The 22,730-nt window shown below is 40.7% G+C and overlaps 1 protein-coding gene across 1 annotated transcript in view; it reads right to left on the bottom strand.

Moving 5' to 3' along the window:
* The window catches only part of HECW1 (HECT, C2 and WW domain containing E3 ubiquitin protein ligase 1), a 181,146-nt gene that overhangs the window by 47,444 nt on the left and 110,972 nt on the right, over positions 1–22,730 (bottom strand). The window contains exons 10-14 of the mRNA XM_075728241.1: positions 17,318–17,468; positions 12,021–12,151; positions 7,947–8,068; positions 4,914–5,099; positions 4,156–4,290 (exon numbers count right to left, since the gene is read on the bottom strand). Of these exons, the coding sequence (XP_075584356.1) occupies positions 4,156–4,290; positions 4,914–5,099; positions 7,947–8,068; positions 12,021–12,151; positions 17,318–17,468 (725 nt within the window). The remainder of the gene's footprint in view (positions 1–4,155; positions 4,291–4,913; positions 5,100–7,946; positions 8,069–12,020; positions 12,152–17,317; positions 17,469–22,730) is intronic.

Raw genomic sequence — 22,730 nt, 5'->3', positions numbered from 1 at the left:
TCATGTCACCTGTTTTGGGTGGGGTTTTTTTTTTTCTTCCTTCTCTTTTGGCTAGCTTTCCAGTGCTGCTGAGTTCTGTGCCTGAACATATTTCTCCTGAAGCAAGAATTCTGAAAGGAAATGCGTCTAGAGCCCGTGAAGAGAAACCTTCATGCCCCCCTTCCCTTCTTTTCAATTCTGGTTTAACAGCTAAAGTCATCTAGATTGTAAGAATCCAATTCTGTATGCACCTTAACATAACAAATTGCACACTCTGTGGTGCTGTACTTCCTCACCATCAGTAGGCATCGCTAATGCTGTATTTGGATCATGGTCTTGACACATTTACACCTCTAAACAATTTTTGTCTGGTAACACAACAGGAAAATTCCCAGCCGTCTAATTAACTCCCATTTTGCTAACACTCCTCTTTCCAATCTTTTAGCTAATATAGTACAATTGATTGCTCCAATTCAGTGTTTAATCACAATCGCCTTGTCTACTTTTGACTTTCGAATTGAATCATTTAATTTAGATTAGCACATTATTCTCTAATTAAAGAAAAAATCAGTGATAGTCTAATGATTTAGTGACCTGGTTCATCTAGTGCAGGGTAATCTGACAGATTTATGGCAGGGTTTAACAGCTTTGCAATTGATCTTGGGATGCTGCAACCAGAGTGGAAAGTCCAAACTATCACAGGAGCCTTTCAATGATATAATACCCTTTCCTGGGTTTTATATCACTGCTGGATTTGAGAGGCTCCTGCCTGTTTGAATCCTGCTACTTGCTTGTTGTGGTTTGGGTCAGTAAGGAGATTTATATACTGCTATATTCCAGTACCTCCTCTGCTTTTCTTGCTAACCAGAAACTCTTGCCTCTCTGTTATGGATGCCTGCTTCTTTCTTCTTTTTCTCTGTAAAATCTCTACCCTGTAATCACACGTGTTGATTTCCATTGCAGATGGAAAATCCCTTAGAGGGAATGGAAAGTGCTTCTGACCTGTTCTGTTTATAGCAGTGGCAGAAGGAAATGAAGCACTTAGCAACCTATGTTCTTTTAGTTACTGACGGCCAGTACAGCTACCTGAACTTTTCTTTCAAAAATCAGGCAACCAAAAGTAGCACCAACCACCTTTTTCCTGTAAAAGATTGATACCCTTGAAGAAGTGCTTACTAAAGAATCTGTAGCATTTTTGTCATATTTATATATAATGCCACTTAATATCATGAATCTACTCAGGTGGACATCAGAAGTTTTCACAGAGGACCTTCATTTAGGAGAACACCTCAACATGAAGAAAAGCATAAATATGACAGATTAATTTATGAAATGGATGCTTTCTTTCTTGGAAGAGGGAAATGGAGTACTATTATATGCACAGATAATTTTTTTTAAAAACACAGCCCACCATATAGAGATTAACAGGAAAATGGCAGTTTTAATCTCTGCTTGGCCTGTTAATAGTTGGGGTAGGCCTTGAATAAAAGTACTTGGAAGCAACAGCCAGCCTTCTATAGAAGCTATGCAATTGCTATTTCTAGTCTCTGCTGAGAATGAATTTTAAACGTCATAAACCAAAGAAAACTGCCATATTTGAAAAAGCATATTTTTATGTTCCAATTTCATGAGGGAGTTTTAAAAGTACATTTGAAATACTAAAAATCAATTCTTTATTAGTACTGCAAGGTATTCTGTTCAACACCATAGATAATTAGGCAGGAATCAGGGCCACATTTTGATGAGCCAAAAGGATTTAGAAGATTCATGGATGTCATGGAAGGGAGGGCAGGAGATGACCGTTTTTACTTCAACACCACAGCCTATTCACTGCATGGCCCCTGACCAGGGAGCTGGGAAACCTGTTGGTGACTAAGACAAAACTGGCTTTTGCACTATGTTTTGGCCTGGAAGTATGAAGAAATGGAGACCCAAAGCCCACGTAACCATTTGTTCCTATGGTTAACTATTCTCAGTGAATTTCAACCCTGCCTTATTTTGATTGAATTGATTTGGCTTTTACTACCAAAACTTGGTTCTTGTAAAGCCTGTCCTCTCCTAGATTAAACAGATCTTTCTATTAATTTTCCAAGAATTCCAAACATTACATTTGGTTTTTTGTCTGCTGTTGAGTATCAAGATCACAATTTCTTAGAACCATAATAATTTCTTTACGGTGACTCAGCTAAGAGCCATCACTGAGTATGTGAAGCTGGGGCATTTCTTTTCTCCCCACTTTGGGCTCATCTGCCTATGATTTTTGCTGCTCTTTCCTCCACTGATCACTCAGTGTCACAGAGTCCCTGTGTAGTCCACACGACACTCTGGCAACTCATTTTGGCACTTGGGCAGGATGTCAGGTGTGCATGCCAAGGCAGGGGGTAGAGTTTTGGCACCCACAAGCAATCGTGACTGAAGCTGCACTGTTCTGCTCTCTTTCAGGCTGTTTGACATCTGTACATAATGTTCAAAACTGGTGGTTGTCTTTCTTGGTCCTTTATACTGTCCTGGTGACAGATTCCAGAGGCCACACCACCTGCTCAGCAAAGAAACCAGCTGGACTGCAGACAGCTGACACATGGCCAGGACAAAGCCCCAAGTGTGTCCCTACAGACATGATTTATAGGACAAAAGCACATCCAAATATACTTGGAAGAAATGGCATGGAACATGCAGCTTTTAATAAATGGGCTGAATTGCAAAGGGTTGAATCTTTTCATTGTAAGCGGTGGGCTTTTAGGCACCGATCCAAAGTCCTTGGAAATCAGTGGGAGTCCTTCCAGTGGAGCAGCAGATACTTCCAAAGGGAAGCTACTGACTACGACAAGGGTGAAGAAACACTGTGGGACCCAGGCCACTGAGACTGTGAGACGAAGGTGCCAGCACTGATGGCTCCCAAGACAGAAAGCCCCGTTTCATTGGCTGATCACGCCAAATCAGTGGCCTCAATGAACAGTTTACAATTTCCCCAGAGAATCACTAGTCAAAAGTATTCAATGCTTTTCGCTCCCTTCCCTGTACTTGGTATTTTGGGTTTATTGTCAATTGTTCCTTGCCAGCTTTTGCAAAACTGAGTTGCTCAGTGGTGTTTCTGTCCCTGACATGGTGAATTCGTAAGCAAGCCCCAGGCAAGCATGGGCCCAAATATGAATCATCATGTAGGTGACTCTCACATTCATGTCAATAATTCAGTCACAACAGCAACACTAAACTGCAGGCTGTTGGCAGAGGGAAGTTGCTAAGTTGGTGGGAAGATATGACTGAAACAGATTTCTTGATACACTTCTATCTTCAGAAAATGTGCTGCCGTATTCACCCAAGATGGAGAAAACCTACCCAAGTTACTCATGCCTGGTCTGCCTTTGGTCCTGAAGTACTGACCTCACACCCTAGTTAGCTCCTGATCCCAACCCCATTTGGCAGTGGGAGGTGTTCAGACTGGTCCTGCTGCAATAAATTTTCATGTTAATTTTGCATGCATTTCTCTGAATGTTTTTCTGGAAGAGGAAGATCCTTTGGCCATAATTCATCTCTATTCCTATTCAGCTTCAATCTTTACAAATCTTCAACTGTGTGGATTTGCTATATGAAGAGTCTGATTGCTGGTACTTTTTCCTCCTTAAATCCAGAATATAAACCCAGGATTTATGCTTCTATCCATCCTGCCCATGGCCCCCAGTGATAAAAATCGTCCCCATGAAACACAGGAAAGACGTTTAATGTGATTAAAAGCTAGGGAAGCAAACCTCAACATACATTACCACACTACTGCTAGGGAGTATATCTTTTCAGAGCACAGTGTGACAGTAGGGAATGAAGAAACATATGAGGCTGCTGAAGTATCAGGCTATAAAAATAATGAATGACTTGATTTTACTAACGCAAGACTAGAATGTCAAATATGGATTCTTCTTTTAAAATGTATTTTGTCATCATTTCACTTTGGTTATTTAGTTTTACTTTATTATTTTATTCTGAAAATGGTCAAAATATAAACCTTCATTACCAGCCAGCTCTGACATAAACCCTTCAGGAAGAAAGAAGTCCCTTATTTCCTCTGGAAGATAAAAATCCACAAGACAGTCTGCTTATAAATGCATTTCAAAGATAAGAAGTGCTTCTAATTCTACAGAAGATTGCTGTCAAAAGTAACTGTATCGATACTAGCACAGTTACCTCTCCAGCACTGTAGCTACGAAGTCGCTGAAGATGTTGCCTGTGAGTCAGGTGATTAGGGAGACGACCATTCTGCAGCGGGATCCTGGGATCTATGAAAGTGGTAGCACGGCTATTGTGGTCAACGAAGAAAGACTGAAACACACAGGAACAATGTTTTTTTGTAAGAAGACTTCCAACGCTGTGGTGGTATTGTGGGATCATAAAGTGAAAAGCACTGGCAATTGTGTGTCAGAAATACCCTGTTTAGGTGCAGTCCATGGAAGATATCTGCAAATGACAGGACTTTCTTAGTCGAAGCTAGAATAGCTCTTGGAAAATACCTGAAGCTATGCAGGTCAGAATCATGTGTAATGGCCATGACGTAAACATGACAGAAGAGAATAAAATTACTGGGGAACACTGCCATAGCCTATTTGGTGGTTCCAGAAGTCACTCAGCAAAGCTTCATTGGAGGCAGAGACACTAAGCCAAATTTTGCAGTCATGACGGATCTAAACTGTGGCTTAAACCTTTTTGTTAGTCCAATGCTGCCTTGGCTACGGTGTGATATTCCACAGAAAGCTAGAGGGTCACCTCTATGCTTTGAAACATTTGTTCTTGAAGCTTTTTTCTGCTTCTAAAATAACTCTGCTTGCTGCTTGTGTTGTTTAAACCAAACCTTCACCAATTTCGAGTCAAGAAGGAAGGAACCTTTAGTAATCATGTAGCCTGATGTACTGTGTTAAACAAGTGGTTAGTTTTGTTGGCACTCTTACCTTGCCCTGCTGGTCAGTTTTTATCTCCCAGCCACGAGGAAGCTCCAGTCGGGTATCAGCAAACATGTTGATAAAATTTACCAGGTCTCTGTTGTGCTGATAGCGCTCAAAATTTCGAGCATCTCTACGGATCTTCAGAATCATATGCTTCAAGCAGGTACTGTTAGTGAAGACTCGATAGGCACTCTATGAGATGGAAAACAGAAGTGAGGAAAGCCAGTTCTGATGTCAAAACAACATATTTGTTTATTTCATGGGACATATGCCCAAAGAACTGAAACAAATCCTGTTAGAGTCAACAATCATTTCCATTTCATTGTTTTGATTTGAATGACTACTATGCAGGAACACCTAGAATTAAGAAATACAATCTGGAAAGTGAAATGTCTCATACATTATGCACAGTTACCTTGTACATAAACTGCCTTTCTAATGCACTCTAAAAAGATGGTCAACTAAAATGCCACACACTCCAGATGCATGTAGTAGCCTATTTCATTGCTTTCATTGGTCAACAGAAACACTGCTTGTGTGACTGGATGATGCCAGGAGATGCAAAGACAGCTGTGAACATGTATTTATGCTATAACTCAAACCAAGATGCATGCGATAGGATTCATGAACTTAAGAGGACTGCAGTGCAGATGTCTACATCTAAGCTTGCTACCTTACTTATGGTCACTTTGTAGCCACAGGACAGAAACAGACACCTCCAATTGTCTGTTTTTGGAAGATATGAATCGTTTCCTGGAACATTTGTTTCTGCAGCGACTACAAAGCATGTCAGATGGAGACGTTTTCATGAGTCAGATGAACACTGCCCCTCAGGCAGCTAGTTGTACCTCACAATGGGCATTAAATACACCTCTCAGAGGAATGTGCCCTAGTGCAGTTCTGAGTGAGTGAGTGCTGATCTGGTTGCAGAATAGGGGCCAAAGTGAACTACATCTGTTGCCACAGTGTATTCAATGATAGAGCACCACAAAATACACTTGTGGTGACAACACCTTTTCTCATCCGCAGGCTACTCTTGGGATCTCTTACTTCAGGGAAAAGGCTCCTAAAGACAGGGTAGGAAACTTTACAAAAATTTGCAACCCTTCTGAGCATTTCCCTAGAGAGAAAATGAGTTGGTTTTGCTGGTCAGCCCAAAGGATTTCATTAGTCACTAGAGTAATAAAGAATGACTGGAGGACTCGCGTCTCCAGTGAAGTGAGCCCCAGTGTGTGCACCTGTAATCTGTCCAGAGAATCTGACCCAACAGCTTTAAATTCTCAGTTTCTGTGTACTTTTAACGCATTTTAACCACCATAATGCAATAAAACATTTACAAGTATTATCTTTATTATGTAAGGATTTATCGTGGCGGTAGCACTGAGAAGAGAATACTCCCTGCAGCATAGGGTCCCTAATTATGGCAAGGGTTGGTAAATGTTATGAAATCACAGAGATATGATCTCTGCCCTGAAGATATGACCTGGTTATAACCCAGGAAAGCTTCATGGTCACAAATTGCTAAGATCCCAGCCTACTCCATGACAGAAGTTGTATTTTGATCTAATGTGTGATCAAGGACTGTCTGAATATCTCTTAGCTGCACTAGGGAAACAAAAAATGTAATGAAGTTTTATCCCTCCATGGAAATAAAATATCTGAAAAATGAGAGCCTTTCCCTTTTAATTCTAACTGCTGGATAATATTTTCCAATCCCAACTTCATTGGCATAATTAATAGCTTGAAATTTTAATAGGGGCTTGTGGTTAAAGTATTACAACCGTGTTAAGCCAAAAGTTATGTGGGCCATTATTTCTGTACTAGTGGAATCTGTATGACCATTTGACAGATGTTTCAATAGATTATTCTGGCTCTCATATTAGAGACAACTTTATAAGCTCAAACTGAAGGCCTCTCTTGGCTTTTTTATTTCAGTGAGAAATAAAATTGAGATTCAGTCTCTTGTGAGCTGTTCCTTACACCACTATGCAATCAGTTGCTCATTTTGCAAACAGCTATGCTGAATGAAAATGATATTGCTCCCAGCTATAAATCATCATGTATCACCCTGTCAATGGAAGAAATTATATGCACTCCATAACCTAGTTCAGGTAATGTCAGATGGGTTAATATATCCCTTCCTCTGCAGGATTTCATGGGCAATAACTGGCAGATTCTTGGAGATGGACAGCTGGCTTCAACCTGCAAAGCACCACAGCCAAAACTTGGTATCTATAGTTAGCTAAAGACTTGTGCTGAGGCAACTCCTGAAATGTTTTAATTTCTTTTCCTTTCAAAAAGAAAGGTCATCCCTAACCAGAAATGGATGACTTTCCGAATGTTCAGAAGTCATCTGTAGATCCCTAGCTGAACTACATTCAAGATATGGAAAACTAGGACTGCATCTCCTTGTGAGATTTCCCTATCTGCTTCCTCCTGGTTTACCTATCATTACATTTTTTCCACTCCACATCAGGTTTGCAAGAAAACATGCAGATTTATTGCATTAATGGAAAAAAAAAAGTTACTTAAATTTTGAAAATTAATTTTCACTCTTGTTTTTTCCAAAATAGCTACACTGACTCAAGTCAGTATTTCTTTCACTGCATTATGCCCGGCTGCTTCTTGGGAGTGCAAAATGCATGAATTAATAATTTTTTTCCCTCTATTTCCCTGAGACTTGACAGTATCCGAGTAAGATTTCTCAGGCACATGGCTCAAAAGGCAAGCGAGGTACTCACTGCAGCAACAGACAGCAGAATCAACTAAGCTGAAACCAAGGGTTCCTGCTTATTCTGGAAGGGTAACATTAATGAGCTTCTCCGTACCAGGGAATTCTTTGCGTGAGGCAGAATCCCAGCAAGAGTTTCCTTGGAGCAACCTTCCTGTACTGTCCCCAACCTGGTCTGGTGCTCAGAAAGGACAACTGAGCCCCAGGTCACGCAATTCAAATTCACTATGCATTCTCCCAGAAGGCCTGGGGTGCAGCGTTTGGATTCAGAAATCAGTAGTGTGAGAGAACAAATCATAATTACTCACATAGTTTGCATGCAGCACAGTGAAGAACTCAGGATTGGTGATGAACTTCACAGCTGGAGACTGCAGCAACAAGGTGATTTTTTGAGAATTCACAGGAGAAAGGGAACCTTCCCTCCTAATCTCTGGACAAAAAAAAAAAAAAGCAGCAAAATCTTATTAATGTAGTGGCAAGTGCAGTCTATTATTTAACCTTTAATGAATGGCTGCAAAAGTGACGGTATAAAAAAAAGTCACTATCCTGCCCAATGCACCTACCTTCTTTGCACTTCCAAGACAAGCCTGCTGGCAAACTGGTAGATGTTCTCCTTATGGTTAGTGGTGCAGTGCTTACAGTAGCAGGGCAGGAGCTGGATGCTTTTCTGTACTGTATGTTATAAAACTCTGTGTCACATCTACTGCTGTCTCTAAATATCAATGTGACCACAACAGTTTTTACCAGCTGATGGTTTGGTTCAATACTGTCACCCAGGTCCTGACTGGTTCCCCTACTGCTGATTTTAGAGAGATCTGATTCTCCAATCCAGCCTGAGGGGTTCACCAGCAGAAAGCATTTGGTAGCAAGACTGGGTTAAGGAAGCCCCCTGCTTAGCCACTCACATCCACGTCGGTGCTGCAAAGCATTGCCCTTTACTTGTAATTGCATTATTTTTGGCAAGTCCATGGTTTTGGGGACTTGTATGGTAAAGAAAACAAACAAACAAACAGACACAAAGGGATTATTTTTAATCTGTATCAATTCTTGAAGCACAGGAGCAGAACCAAGCATTTGATAATGTGAACTCCGTAGAGGTGGGAACTCCTTGGCCTTCTACAGCCACCAGAACAGTGCTTCCTGCCATGCAGTTACAATTTGAATGCAGTTCTGGCATTTTCAAATACAAGCTAACTTTTATTTGCAGTCCAAAGAAATTGGATGCAGACGTCATCAACAGAATAAATATACAGCATCATAGAATCATAGAATCGTTTAGGTTGGAAAAGACCTTTAAGATCATCCAGTCCAACCATTAACCTACACTACCAAGTCCACACTAAACCAATCAAGGGTAGACTAGACTAAACCATGTCCCGAAGTGCCACATCTACCTGTTTTTTGAACACTTCCAGGGATGGTGACTCCACCACCTCTCTGGGCAGCCTGTTCCAATGCTTGACCACCCTTTCCGTGAAGAAATTTTTCCTAATATCCAACCTAAACCTCCCCTGGCGCAGCTTGAGCCCATTTCCTCTCGTCCTATCGCTAACCACATGGGAGAAGAGACCAACACCCACCTCACTACAACCTCCTTTCAGGTAGTTGTAGAGAGCAATAGGGTCTCCCCTCAGCCTCCTCTTCTCTAGGCTAAACAATCCCAGTTCCCTCAGCCCCTCCTCATAAGACTTGCTCTCTAGACCCTTCACCAGCTTCGTTGCCCTTCTCTGGACATGCTCCAGCACCTCAATGTCCTTCTTGTATTGAGGGGCCCAAAACTGGACACAGTATTCCAGGTGCGGCCTCACCAGCGCCGAGTACAGGGGACAATCACCTCCCTGCTCCTGCTGGCCACACTATTCCTGATACAAGCCAGGATGCTGTTGGCCTTCTTGGCCACCTGGGCACACTGCTGGCTCATGTTCAGCCGGCTGTCAAACAACACCCCCAGGTCCTTTTCTGCCAGGCAGCTTTCCAGCCACTCTTCCCCAAGCCTGTAGCGTTGCATGGGGTTGTTGTGACCCAAGTGCAGGACCCGGCACTTGGCCTTGTTGAACCTCATACAGTTGGCCTCGGCCCATCGGTCCAGCCTGTCCAGGTCCCTCTGCAGGGCCATCCTGCCCTCCAGCAGATCGACACTCCCACCCAACCTGGTGTCATCTGCAAACTTACTGAGGGTGCACTCAATCCCCTCATCCAGATCATCGATAAAGATATTAAACAAGACTGGCCCCAAAACAGAGCCCTGGGGAACACCGCTCGTGACCGGCTGCCAACTGGACTTAACTCCATTCACCACTACTCTCTGGGCTCGGCCACCCAACCAGTTTTTTACCCAGCGAAGACTACGCCTGTCCAAGCCATGAGCTGCCAGCTTCCCAAGGAGACTATTATGGGAGACGGTGTCAAAAGCTTTGCTAAAGTCCAGGTAAATGACATCCACAGCCATGATTCCAGAGCATAGATTCCCATTTTTTTCTTATCAACTATCACTTTTTTTTTCTTCCTGCTAGACACATCATATTATTCTATCCACTTAAAACTGCAGACTGGATCCATTGCTGGAGCTAAATTGATTTATACTGGCTTAGAATCTGGATTAATGTGCCTAAATTTATACCCCTCCTGATATTTTTCATTTAAATTAAAAGGCAAATAGCAAATGTATCATACTGCAGCTTTCTCTTATTCTAATGTGGTTTACATCACCTTCGATCTTTTAATTCTTGGCATTTTATACAACATTGACTTTTTCTCCTGAAAGCAAAGCGATTATCTATAGCAGAAACCATTTCCTAATCACTTAAGATGACATATATTATACTCATTAGCTCTTTGGGGTTAAAACAAAAAAGTGAATGTTACATAATAAACTGACCTAAATACTTACTGGTAGTAATTCCTATTAAATTACTATTTTATTACGTAAGCTATGATAGTAAATAATTATACATATTACAAGTAATGACTACATTACTTATAATTTAAATACTAATAATACAATGTGTACCTCATTGCCATTTCAGCTGCTAACAGAGAGGACTGGGTTCTCCCTGTAACATCCAGTGTAGGTAAAAGGCTCCCATAAATTGCAATACAAAGGACTGCAAAGAAGCTTTGAATATCAAACATTAAACATTCTTGGTCAAAATTGATTTCCAAGCTAAAAACACCTAATAGATCAGGAGAACAAACAAGCAAAATTGAGTATTTTTCTAAACTTAAAAAAAACCCAAAACTAAGTACACTACTTCTCTGTGTAATTCTTCCTATTCAACATGGAACATTAAGAAAATTCAAGCAGACATTGTGTTGGTTCTTCCCCTTTGCCAATGCTGTTTACAGAGGGATGGCAAAAAGATGCAGGAAGTCACATTTACCTCCAGCAGACAACACAGAACACAACCTTAGGTGAGGGTGAGAATGATCCAAAGGAAGAGAACTGGCCATTTATTTTGGTGGTGCAAGTTCTCAAACAAAGCAGATAGTTATTTTTCCATGTCCACAAGTTGCGTAGTGGGCACTAGTCTGATTGCTGGTGTTTCTTACCCGAAACAAACACTTAGGCTATGTTTTCACAAATGTTTTAAGAAAATACGAGTATGACTACCACCAAAAAGCACAGAACAGCTCCCTGCCCATCCCATCTGCCCTGGTTACACATTCTCCTCTTCTCCTTTTGTAGTGACACTGATTCCTGTCTGGTTATCTAACGAGCCAGATGAAAGAACCAATCTGGCTGTAAACAACATTAAGTACAAGGAACAAGGTTATTTTTCAGACAGATCAGTTGTCTGCTCTGGCATGGGGTGCTGTCACATGAGTTAGCGACGAGCAAAAAACCAGCTGTGCCTCCTTCAGAAGCAGCCCCCACTTAGACCAGGTCATAGCTATCACAAAATTGCAGCTTTAAAAACACAAGTATTTCACACTCCATGCCAGGGCCACTGCAGGTGTGACCACACAGGCCAATGTGACAGCACAGAAGCCATGCCCAGAGAGAATAAACTGCAATGTCCCAAGATCAAACTCACACTGCAGCAAAAATAAGTCAGCATCGTTTTTGCAAATACTAAGCTGAATAAAAACCAGATGCCTTTTCAATTTTAATTTCCAATAGCCCTTTACTAAAGTAAAAAAAAAACTTTGTCTGCCTTAGTAGCTGTTAAAAAAGGACTGAGGTCCTTTATACCTAGCTTTGTACCTGTAGCTTCAGGTCTAAAACCTGTAGCTTCAAGTCTAAACCTCTTTTCGTTTAATTAGCTTTTGCACCCCAAGTATAATCAAGTTCCAGTCCCCTGTGGAAATACAGATTTCCCCAGAACTGAATGCCATCAGTGAGTGGCACTGAACACGCCACTCAGGAGCTTCCTCCACCATACCTGAGCTTGGCTGGGAAGGCTCTGCCTCAGAGTCACTTCCTCCTCCAGTGGGAACTCTCTCCACCCTGTTGTTTACTACAGCATCGTCTTCAGTCCGCTCTGTTGCAATAGTTCGCTGGATATTTTGGTACCTACATACATTCAGAGAAAGAAACAACATACTTTAGTTAACAGAAGAGCTTTCTAGCACTTCCTGCCTTAACAATCAGCACTGGTTTTGAATGATTCCAATACTTCTATCTTTAGCATACAACAGAGTAAGAGCACCCCCGACTCTTCTCCTTCAACTGATGCAGCTACTCACACTTAGGCCAACCATTACTCTGCATATATGGCATTTTGCACTGACTAACAAACAGCTAGAGAGGCTGCAAAGCAAGGAAGACTCAAAGGTCAAATTTAGACTGGTATTTAGGCTACAGGTTGCTACTAGGCTTCCCTTTGAAACATCTGGATGTCTGGAACCTAAAACTAGTGGTGGATCATGGTTCCCCCTCTCATTTAGTCTTATGGTAGCATAACCAATGAAGTAAGAATCAATCCTGTGATGCACTGAGTACCCGTCAGTCCTTCTTATTACAATATTGGATGCACATGCTCAACCCTAAAAAGGTAAAGGCTGTTAAGAGTGTTCATGATACCGCATGGCCAGTAGTTGGGAACACTTGAATTTTGGTAGGCAATATGGAATGTAAACTAGTAGGTAGTGTGGCCTCAAAGAGCAACAATCTAATTGATATGACAGCCACAGAAAAGTAGAATAGGATGTAACACATGAGCTGAGTGAGCAGAGTGAGGATGCAAGCGTTATGTCCATTTTTAGAAATCAGTGGGATTGGGCATTTAGCCTGGGTGGTTGTAGAATGAGGAAGAGGAAACAATATAGATATAACCAAACAACAGTGAGGAGGACGACAGAAGAAAATTCTGAATAAAAACGGTGAATGCCTTAAAAAAACCTATGATGTCATTTCCATACTAATCATGGAACTAATTGCCACATTAGTTGATGTCAAAGGCACTGATCATGGGTTTAGGGATGAGCCCAATCCTAAATACTTTACGAGATCAGGGACAAAGTATATACCTGGCTGTGGGAATAACCTGGTGTGTTTTGAATTCGCACTACACAAAACAAATTCTAGTTAACTTGTTCACTCACATAGATGAATGAGAGATCAAAATGTCTTTGGTTCTACTGGCAAGCTATGAATATGTCATATATTGAATAAGAAAATGTTGTATACAGAGAGAGAAAAGAAAAATAAAGCATAGGGAGAAAGCGAAAGAAAAGCAGAAAGAGAAAGAAAAGGGAAGAAAGAAAACAGGCTCTCTTAATTATTTTAATTAGCTTTTACTCCACCCCAATATTTTTAATCCTGATTTCTGGATTGCATTTCCATATGTGTATAAACCAGGATGGCTTTACTGCCTGCATTTAATTTGATCCAGCATTGTTTGTCTCTCATTTTCCTGACTTACACTCTTTTTTCTTTCCTCAGCTCAAGTTCTGACTTACAAATTTAACTTACTTTCTCTCTCTCTATTTGTTAACACACGCTTTATTCCAAATTAGAAGTTAGTCAGGAGTTAGTTCCTCAAAGTGACACAGTATCATTAAAGACAAGGAGTTAGGATTTGGCTTTTACATCTCTCAACAGACATCATCCTCAGTAGCTCACTACAACCCAATCTTGGGCAGAAAGGCTGGAGATAATTAAGAAAAATAATTAAAGTTTTAGTAGATTTATGCTAAACTTTCATGTTACTATGTGTGTCCCCCAGTACTCAAAGTCATTTCAAGCTACATGTAGTGTATATTTTGACAGCTCAATAAACAGCATCTTTAGAAGTTTTTTTTAAAAATTGGGGATTCTGTATTTAAGTAAACATCCATCTTTACAAGTAAATTCTGATAGCAGGTTTCACAACAGCATGAATCTACTGCAGCTTTAAACCCTCTTTTTGAGACCCAGATTTTACATTTTTATTCACTTGACTGCAGGCAATTGAATGAACTTTCCATTCCAGTACTGAAGGAGTTTTACAACACCCACATGCAACAGAAAGGGGGGCGGCGGGGGGGGTGTGTGTGTTCATATAATCAAGGGATATAAGCACACATATAAAAAAACCTCGTAGCTTCAATTTAATTAGATGGTAGAAAATCCCTACTGGCAAACCTTAAAGAGTAACACTAGCTGTATGCCAACAAAAGGCTACACTTTTCTTTTGGGTCTCAATACTATAAAATCATCTTATATCAATACCAAAGTGATTGGAGAAAACATTGAAAGTGCAAAAGTTATGGGAATGCCTCTGGAAATTTCAGTCTCCTTTCAAAGTCATTTGTCAAAGAAATGGAGGTTTAGAAATACCACACTGTGGCTGTCCTAAGTATTACGGTTATTATTTCTTATGTTACTTACTACATTTTAAATTAGTGCAAAGACAAGTCTAGATATACATATGCTGCAAAGCATCTTTCCAACAGAGCTGGAACAACAAGGGCTGTTATCTGCTTTGCTAACAAGCAAGCAAGTCAGGCAGTGCTGTAGAAAATGAGCAAAAGTCTTTAAAATAAGAAGCATGGATGTCTCTTTGGAGTTTGCCCAACACCTGGATTCCAGTTTTGCATGCCCTGTATCCTCAAGTGGCTAGTACAGCTAATGGGAAGCTTCGAGCACAAGCACAGAAGGAGCACAGAAGGAAAGCAGGACTAGGCTCAATCACAGCTATGGGCTTTTTTTCAAGCTGAATTTCCAAAGCTTTGTGGTTTTGGCTGGGCTGAAAATACCAAGCTTCCTTGTAGTATTTTGGTCTTTCCATTCCCTTCCACAAATGAAACCAGGAAGCCAAAAAGTGAGTAGATTGGTTTAAAAAGAAAAGTTGCCAAGTTTTTTCAAACTGCTAAGTGATTTTGAGTAAAAATTTTGTTTGAGGTTAGAGCAAAAGTTCAAGCTACTGCTAATTCTATCAGCAAGGTCTATGTTTGCTGTTGTGTCACCTAAAATGATTCTCAGGTGTGTTTGCTGATGAACATTTCAAATAATGAAGTTTGAAATACAACAAAAGAGTATTTCTAAAATCAGTGCTTAAAACAAAGCCCAATCCTCCACCCTGCTGATGATAACCATTTATGAAAAGTGGTTTTCCTCCCAGTCCTGAAATCTGGAGACGTGAAATATTTGAAATTAACTTTAGGACAACAATAATTTTAAAAATTGTAACAGCCAGGTTAAAAATACAGAAATGACTTGCTGCTGGACAAACGCTCAGAGATTCATCATGAATCTCTTTTTACTAGAATCTTAGGAAATATTCCCAAACTTGGGAACAGTAAGAGACCTCCATATTCCATTTCTCAAATCAATAGATATCTTTGGCAGAGAGTAGAGAATCATCAGCTTTTCTCCTCTGTCCCAAGAAGCCATGACAGTTCATGTTTAATAAGTTGCAAAGTGCTTAGTCTCCAATGGGACTTGGGTAAGGAGAGAGATATGCCACTGCTGAAACCCCTCTATACTTCTCACTTTGTAATTGGATACATGAATACTAAAAATAGAGAGATTCAGAGAATGTCAGTCCTATTAACTGTCAATTCCCAAACCAAACCAGTGATAATCAAGTCATAACCAACAAAACCAGGCAGCCTACATGAAAACATGCAATAGTAAAGTTTGAAGCAAGGAGGTCACGAAGACAATGCCTACCCTTCAGTTTGTGCTGAGATAGCTGTTTTAATGATTAACCTGTGTTAACTAACAGAATGGTAAATTCCTGTGCAGACCCTCACAAGCACTTACTCCTTTCCTGGTTGTGCTGCACTTACATGAGTTCAACCTCAAAAAAAAAAAAAAAAAAAAAAATTCCATAACAGAGCTTTCTGCTTTTTGTGGCAGATAACTTGCTTAAGTGGCAGCCAAATCGTCTGAGCTCTGACATGGCCCAAATCCCTCTTAAAAACAAATGCTAAATGGCAGAGAGGTCATGTAAATACCTTGAAAAAATCTACATTAAACATTCACTTCCTTTATTTTTTTTTTTTTAATATTAACATGGTAGCTTGATACTTTCTGAGGAAAGCTATAATGAAAACAAATACTGAGCAGGTTCTTTCACCTCTGCAAGACATAACACATGTTATGAAATGCCATCCAAAATAATGAATTTTTGTGAAAAAAAGGAGAAATTCTCCAAGTGTGTTGATGGCATCAACTTACATTGCAAAACAACCACTTTAAGATGGCTGTTTGGTCTCGAAGAGTTACATTCACTTTGTAGTCGTCGTCATTCAGGGCCCTGTTCTCTTTACACACAGTAACTCCCAAACTATTCGGCACTCTGAAAAGAGTACTTTGAAACTCTGCATCCTTCTCTCAGCTGCAGATCCTTCTCTTAGTGCAGAAAAAAAGACCAAAAAACTTTTGTGGCATTTTGCATGCTATGATTAGAATATAATTTCAGTTTTGCTTGTCTTTTTCTAGAAACTACACCATTACAGTAAGTAGGGAATAAAAAAAACCCAACCTTTTCTGAAGTAAAAAGGGAGGATTTTTGACAACTGTTTATTTTTAATCTTTCCTCTTAGATTCAGTCCGAAAAGCAAGCATGAGAAGGAAATGATACACAAATCTATGTATGGACTAGCCAAACAAAAGGAAAATGTGCACCATGTTAACAGATATCTCAGCCAGCTCAGAATGAACTGACAGATTTACAGGGCCCAGTGCAACACTAAGCAGATCTGTCTATGTCTAGAAATGTGTACAGTCCTATTAGAGCAGTGCTGTGCCCTGAAAAGGAGACAGACCTTTCAACAGGCCTAATTAGCTTGAGTAGAAATGCCACACTGATATGGTAACACTATTTCAAAAACAGTCAGCTCAGAAACCTGTGCAGCGTAGCACTAGACACCAACCCATCCATACCACTCTTATAGTTAAATAGTAAAAGTGACTCCATCTTTTGGAAGAACACTCCCTTTTCTTCTGGGAGTAATTTCAAAGAAGTTTTGCAAAAGCCTCCTCTTGCTGTTTGAAACGTTTTCCAACATCTTTCACTCAACAGTGCTTCTCATGTGGGCAAGTTTGGACACCAGACACCCACAGCAGGCACACCAGCAAGCAGAAAGACATCAGCAGCAGGGACAGGAACATGTACATTGGACTTGGAGAAAGAGGAAAGATAAATCCTTACGGAGCCAATGCGATGCACTGAGGAAGGAAGGAAGCCACTGGGGCAGTGTGGAAAAAAGGGAGTGCAGATCTCAAGGGAATATAGGTGCAAGTGCTCACCGCCGGTTCAGCTGCTCCATTTGCTGGATGGAGCCAGACCTGTGGATCCCATCTGGCGTTGCTGCGGCTGTGGGGCGCTGCCACGTGGTGGTTCGGTTGACATGATCAACGTAGAATACCCTCCCATGGCTGTCTATCCGAGCTTCCCAATCTAGGGTAGGAAAAAAAGGAAGGGGTGATGCTGTCAGTGTGATGCCTTCCAGAAAACCTAAATGCGGGAGATAGATATACACACACATACATATACACAGACAGGGTATAGACACACAAGAGATACTATATATATATAGTCTACATGCATGCAATATATATTATGTGTATATATTCAACTTACATATTCAAATGTATATATATACTATGTGCTCGTCTATATATACGTATATGCAGAATATGCATATATGTAAACATTTCACATACAGCACATAGGTAGCCTATGGAATTCACTGCCATAGACTATGAAAAACAAGTGGCACAGTGGCTACATTTTTTAAAGGGCTGGATAATTTTACAATGAGTAATACTAATTGGCTGGATTCATTGCAGGTCGGGGTAGCCGCATAGAACCGACCCTTAGTAGAAAAGGATTACATCTGAAATAATATGGCAAATCCCACATTTTGTTTTTGGTTATGTTTCAGAACAAACGTGTTTCGTTTCTCTCTTTTTTATAAAGTGGCTTCGAAGGATACCATACAGCAATTAAAGGCTCCCCTGAAAACTGATCACAGCCTGGTTGGACATATCCTTAGAAATCTCTGTAAACAGATGAGTATCATAAATCTATTGCTCTGATGAATGCCAACTAGATTGAAAGTTTGCAGCATAATACTGAGCTTTCCATCACTACTGTTTCCTACTAATGTTTAAGTTATCCCATGATTGAAAACTAAAAGTTATTTGGTATATGACAGCTTGTGGAAAATGGTAATGTTGATAAAAAAAAGTGTTTGGAACGGGAAGAATTCAGAAGTGAGTTAGCTAGCAAAGCCACTTACCAGATTGGTTGGAATGTATGGAGTAGTGATATAAATTAGACTTGCTAGCTTTATATTTCTACATGATCCATCAGCTGATGACATATCTATGTAAATATATGCACATACTTTCTACACGTGTTTATATACAAACCTCATTCACATTCACACACAAATCCACATATGGTGATTACCTTCAAGGGCAAACACTTCCTCTTATTCCCATACTCTTACTATGATACTCTCCTCCCTGATGAGTCCATTCCTTCTTCTATGGTTTTCTATGATCAAATTCAGGATCAGCTGGATTTCATATTTTATGTATTTTATCTTCTACTCTCTAAGAGCAGGACTGAAGTTGTTCCTCTTCGTGCTGTGTCTGGAAACTTCATGACCAATTCCCATCCCCTGAATGCTAGCCCTGGCTAAACTCTGTTCCCATACCTGGGCTGGTCCCAGCCAAGTGTAGGCTGTCTTAAGTCTATGGCTGGCTACCCCTGATGCATTAATCCCACAAACCTTAGAAGACAGGCACTGGGAGTCCTTGGATGAATTTTCTGTTAAGACTCCAAAACAACAAGAGCCATATGCACGTGCATTATTTCTTTCAAAGGTGACTCTAAGTACCTCAGTCCTTATAGATGCAAAACCTATAGTCACACCACAGGTACACACACAGTGTCTCTCACTGTGAACATCACTGTATAATTTTAAGGAGAGGACTCTCTCTTCCTCCCACCAGGTAAAGTTTCCCAAGGATGTTGTAGCTGTTTCAAGAACAAGATCACAGCTTTGTGAAAACAATGCCTAAAACATAAGACAGTGAAAACAGCGCATCAAGTACAACAGATGCACATTGAAGGAAATCAGACTGACACATAAGGCAGGCCAAAGGCCAGAGCCTTGCTGAGCACGCTGTTGCTGGTGGCAGGTGTACCACCGTGGGTGGGGACTGGTCCTTCTGGAGCTATGCATTATCTGCAATACCCTCAAGCAAATAACCTTGGCCAGATCAAAGGTGACATGATGTACATTAACATCACGAAGATCTTTGTTTTCCTTGCTGTTGCCTGGCAAAGGACAAATCCTAGCCCTCACCCCACACTATTTTAGTATACATGTAAAAAGTTGAGAATAATAAACGTCAATGGATAATTAGAAGCTTGTAGGCAATGCTGTAGATCCACACTCTAGACAGCCTACAGAAGACACCAACTGGTCATATTGGTCTGAAGCTTGCGGATGGACACTTAGTAAGAATAATACTACCCAATTACCCAGTCAAACAAGGGCTTCTCATAATCTAGCCCCGCGCACTACCGGCCCTAGAGGCTATGTTGCAGTGTCTCTCTAATTAAATGAAACTCAGAGTTCCTAAGCATAATACTTAGAAATTTAGGAGCAACGAAACTTGTCCAGAGCTTGGAGGTCATGATGAAAACATCAGGTCAGGATTATGCAGACTGGATTACAACTTCAGGAAGGCTATCTGTTGGATGCATCAGACATCCAGCAGCAGTATGTACAGACATGAAGTACACCTATCTGTGCATGCTGCTTTATGGGTATATGCACCTGAAACCATGGGCTGACACTTGTATTGGCGTGCTAAAATATTTGGAACTGTGTGTCCCATGGCTTTTGAGAAACCTGTAGCAGTATTGCTCCTTGCAACAGCATTTCTAATCAGCTGAATAACTCTTCTTTTGGTCACCCAGGAAGGCTGTCAGAGGGTGGCAGGTGCTGATACTTTTGTTGTACACAGGTGGCAGGTGCACGTTCTACCTTCCCACAAGACAACCTGTAAGTCACACAAGTCACTAAAGCTGCATATGATGCCAGATTTGTGGACAGATGGATGGATACCTGCACAGAGAGATGAACAGGCTGACAGATGAACTGACAGACAGAACTCTGCTTCTGACCTGTGCTCAAGTCCCTTCATGCTACTTCAGGGGCACAGGTGATCTAGGAACCAGCCAAATGTCCTCAGGGTCTTTTGTTAGTTTTTCAGGCAAAATAAGACTGTGACTACAATAGAGACTAACCTCCCTCTAACCTTCACAATAAGAGGATGCTGGAGCACAGGCTGGGGACAGGACAGTACTGGTTCTGTTCTCCAGCAATCCCCCTCCATCAGCCAAGTCATATTTCACAGCAGCCTCTGAAACTGCTCCGATTTATACCAGAAGATGCAACTTTTTCTGGCAGGACCATAATCCTGGCAGGGCAAAGTAAATAGGCTGTCCTTTCCTTTCCAAGCTCAGCCATGCCTTCAGCAAAGAGCAGCTCTGAACTGGGCACATGTATTTTTCTTGGCTTCAGTTCTGTAGGGTTTCCAGCAGTACTAGCAAACACACGCATAATAAGGGGTGACTATTAATGCCGTCATGAGGCCATACAAACTCTGCAAATCTTCTGTCAATCTCATATAGGCCTTAACATTAAGACTGGTCATTATGACATTCCTACATAAATAATGAATCTGTTCTACCTTACTTTCCTAAATAAAACTGTCTGAAATCAAATTTCCTTCCTGAGACCAACTGTTGTGGGGTTACAATGAAACTAAGTTATTCAGAAAACTATTCAAAAGAGAAAGAAGACCGTCCAGAAGATTCTCCACAACAGAAGTAAAACCAGTCAACGCTGAACTTGCAGCACTAGCAAATTTTCTTCAACTCTACTTATGGACGGAAGCTAATGCTGCATGTAAGAAGTAAGCCAGGTTTGATCATATAACTCACATTTAAAATATCAAGTTTCTTCCTTTCACATGATTGCAGAACTATTTATCTAGAATTAAGAGGCATTAAAGGCACTGAGATAGTGATACTGAATGCTAGAAGAAGAAACATTTCTAGATTAAGGCCATGGTTTTCATTTTGAAATTACCTTAAAATTTCATGGAGAGTTTTTGGAAACAGACTTCCTACATGATATTATCCAATTCTACTTTTTTCCCCCCAAAATTAACTTAGTACAATCTATTATATTAAGATCAATATATTTAAGCCCACAGTGTCAGCCTTTATTGTAAAAACAATGTTATATGCAAATGCTAAAATAAAATCCTACAGATATCACTTCTGTACTGTATCATCACACATTGCATTTCATGTCCTTAAACTCTGTTGTGAAAGCACTTGTGAAAACCAGTGGTAGAAATCCTTCCCTTTTGAGAATAATTATAAGAAAGAGGAAAAATGTATTAAATTGATGATGGAACAGATTCACAGTATGTTTTGTTTAGTTGAGCTGGTGTCAATGTCCTATCATTAAGTCATCTAATGGGGAATGTGCTCTATTCACAAAGTGTTGAGGTAAGAGTGGGAGGAAGAGAAATATTTGCCTGTTACAGAGGTAACCGTTCCCATTTCATCATTCACTGGCAAGCCGCAGTGGGGCTCTAATAAGACTTCATTGGGCTAAAGGCATTTGAATCATTCATGCTACTGTGCAGCTGACGCCAGCATCAGGGCTATTTTCGGCTTAGGGAATACTGACAGCATGGTTGGTAAATGATGAATTATTTGTCAAGGGCAACATGGGCCAAACAAGTGTGTTCCCTACTTGGGCTTTGAAAAAAATGGAGGGCTTTGTTTATACGCCTGGTTGTTTTTCTGAGGCACGGCACATTTGAGGTTAAATCATGTGCTGAAGCTGAAAGGTGATCAGCAGCACGTTGCAGGGCATAGAGTGCTCTCTGCTGGGCACTTAACGCCAATGCAAAAAGTGGAGTAAGCCTCCAGGAATACACAAGGGAAAGGCTACAGAGACAAGTGAAAACATTTCCAGCAGTTGATTCGGTGGTAAAAATCCTGTATTATCAGCCTGCTTATCGATCCTCTCATTTTTATCCAACGCAACTGAAGACACCATTACAGTCCATAATGAACATAAAATTCACTGATTATCAAATCCAAAGACAGTACAACAAGACCACTCTATGTAAGCTGCCTTTCCCCAGCTTCTGCTGGTTTTGCTCAGATTTGGACCTGTCTGTCCCAGGAGCATCCTGACTGTGAAAGAGTTCCTGCTGGACCTGCAAGCAGAGCTGACAGACCACAGGGCCTGCCATCCCAAACCATCTTTGAAGCTGGTTATGGAAAACCTGGAGACAAACGTTCTAGAAAAAATCAGAGTACTTTGCTGATACACCACCCAGAAAGCTTTATAGTAAGGCTTCTGGTACACCTGGCAGATACCCACTCATTCCAGTCTAAACACACTGACTGGAAACAGGGAAATATTATTATTATCATTTCATGGTAGCTAAAGAAGAAGACGGATCAAGGCAGAGGGAGGTTATGGAGTTTGTCCAAAATAACATGACAACACTTGAAGTCAGGATCAAATAAGGGAAACAAAAGGGCATATTGCTTGGGTTCTGGAGGACGTATATACAGAACAGATGGGGTTATTTAGAAAGACATACT

This window comes from Pelecanus crispus, chromosome 2 (genome assembly GCF_030463565.1).
Source record: "Pelecanus crispus isolate bPelCri1 chromosome 2, bPelCri1.pri, whole genome shotgun sequence".
NCBI classification, from domain to species: Eukaryota; Metazoa; Chordata; class Aves; order Pelecaniformes; family Pelecanidae; genus Pelecanus; species Pelecanus crispus.
This window is presented reverse-complemented; position numbering and strand designations above follow the sequence as displayed.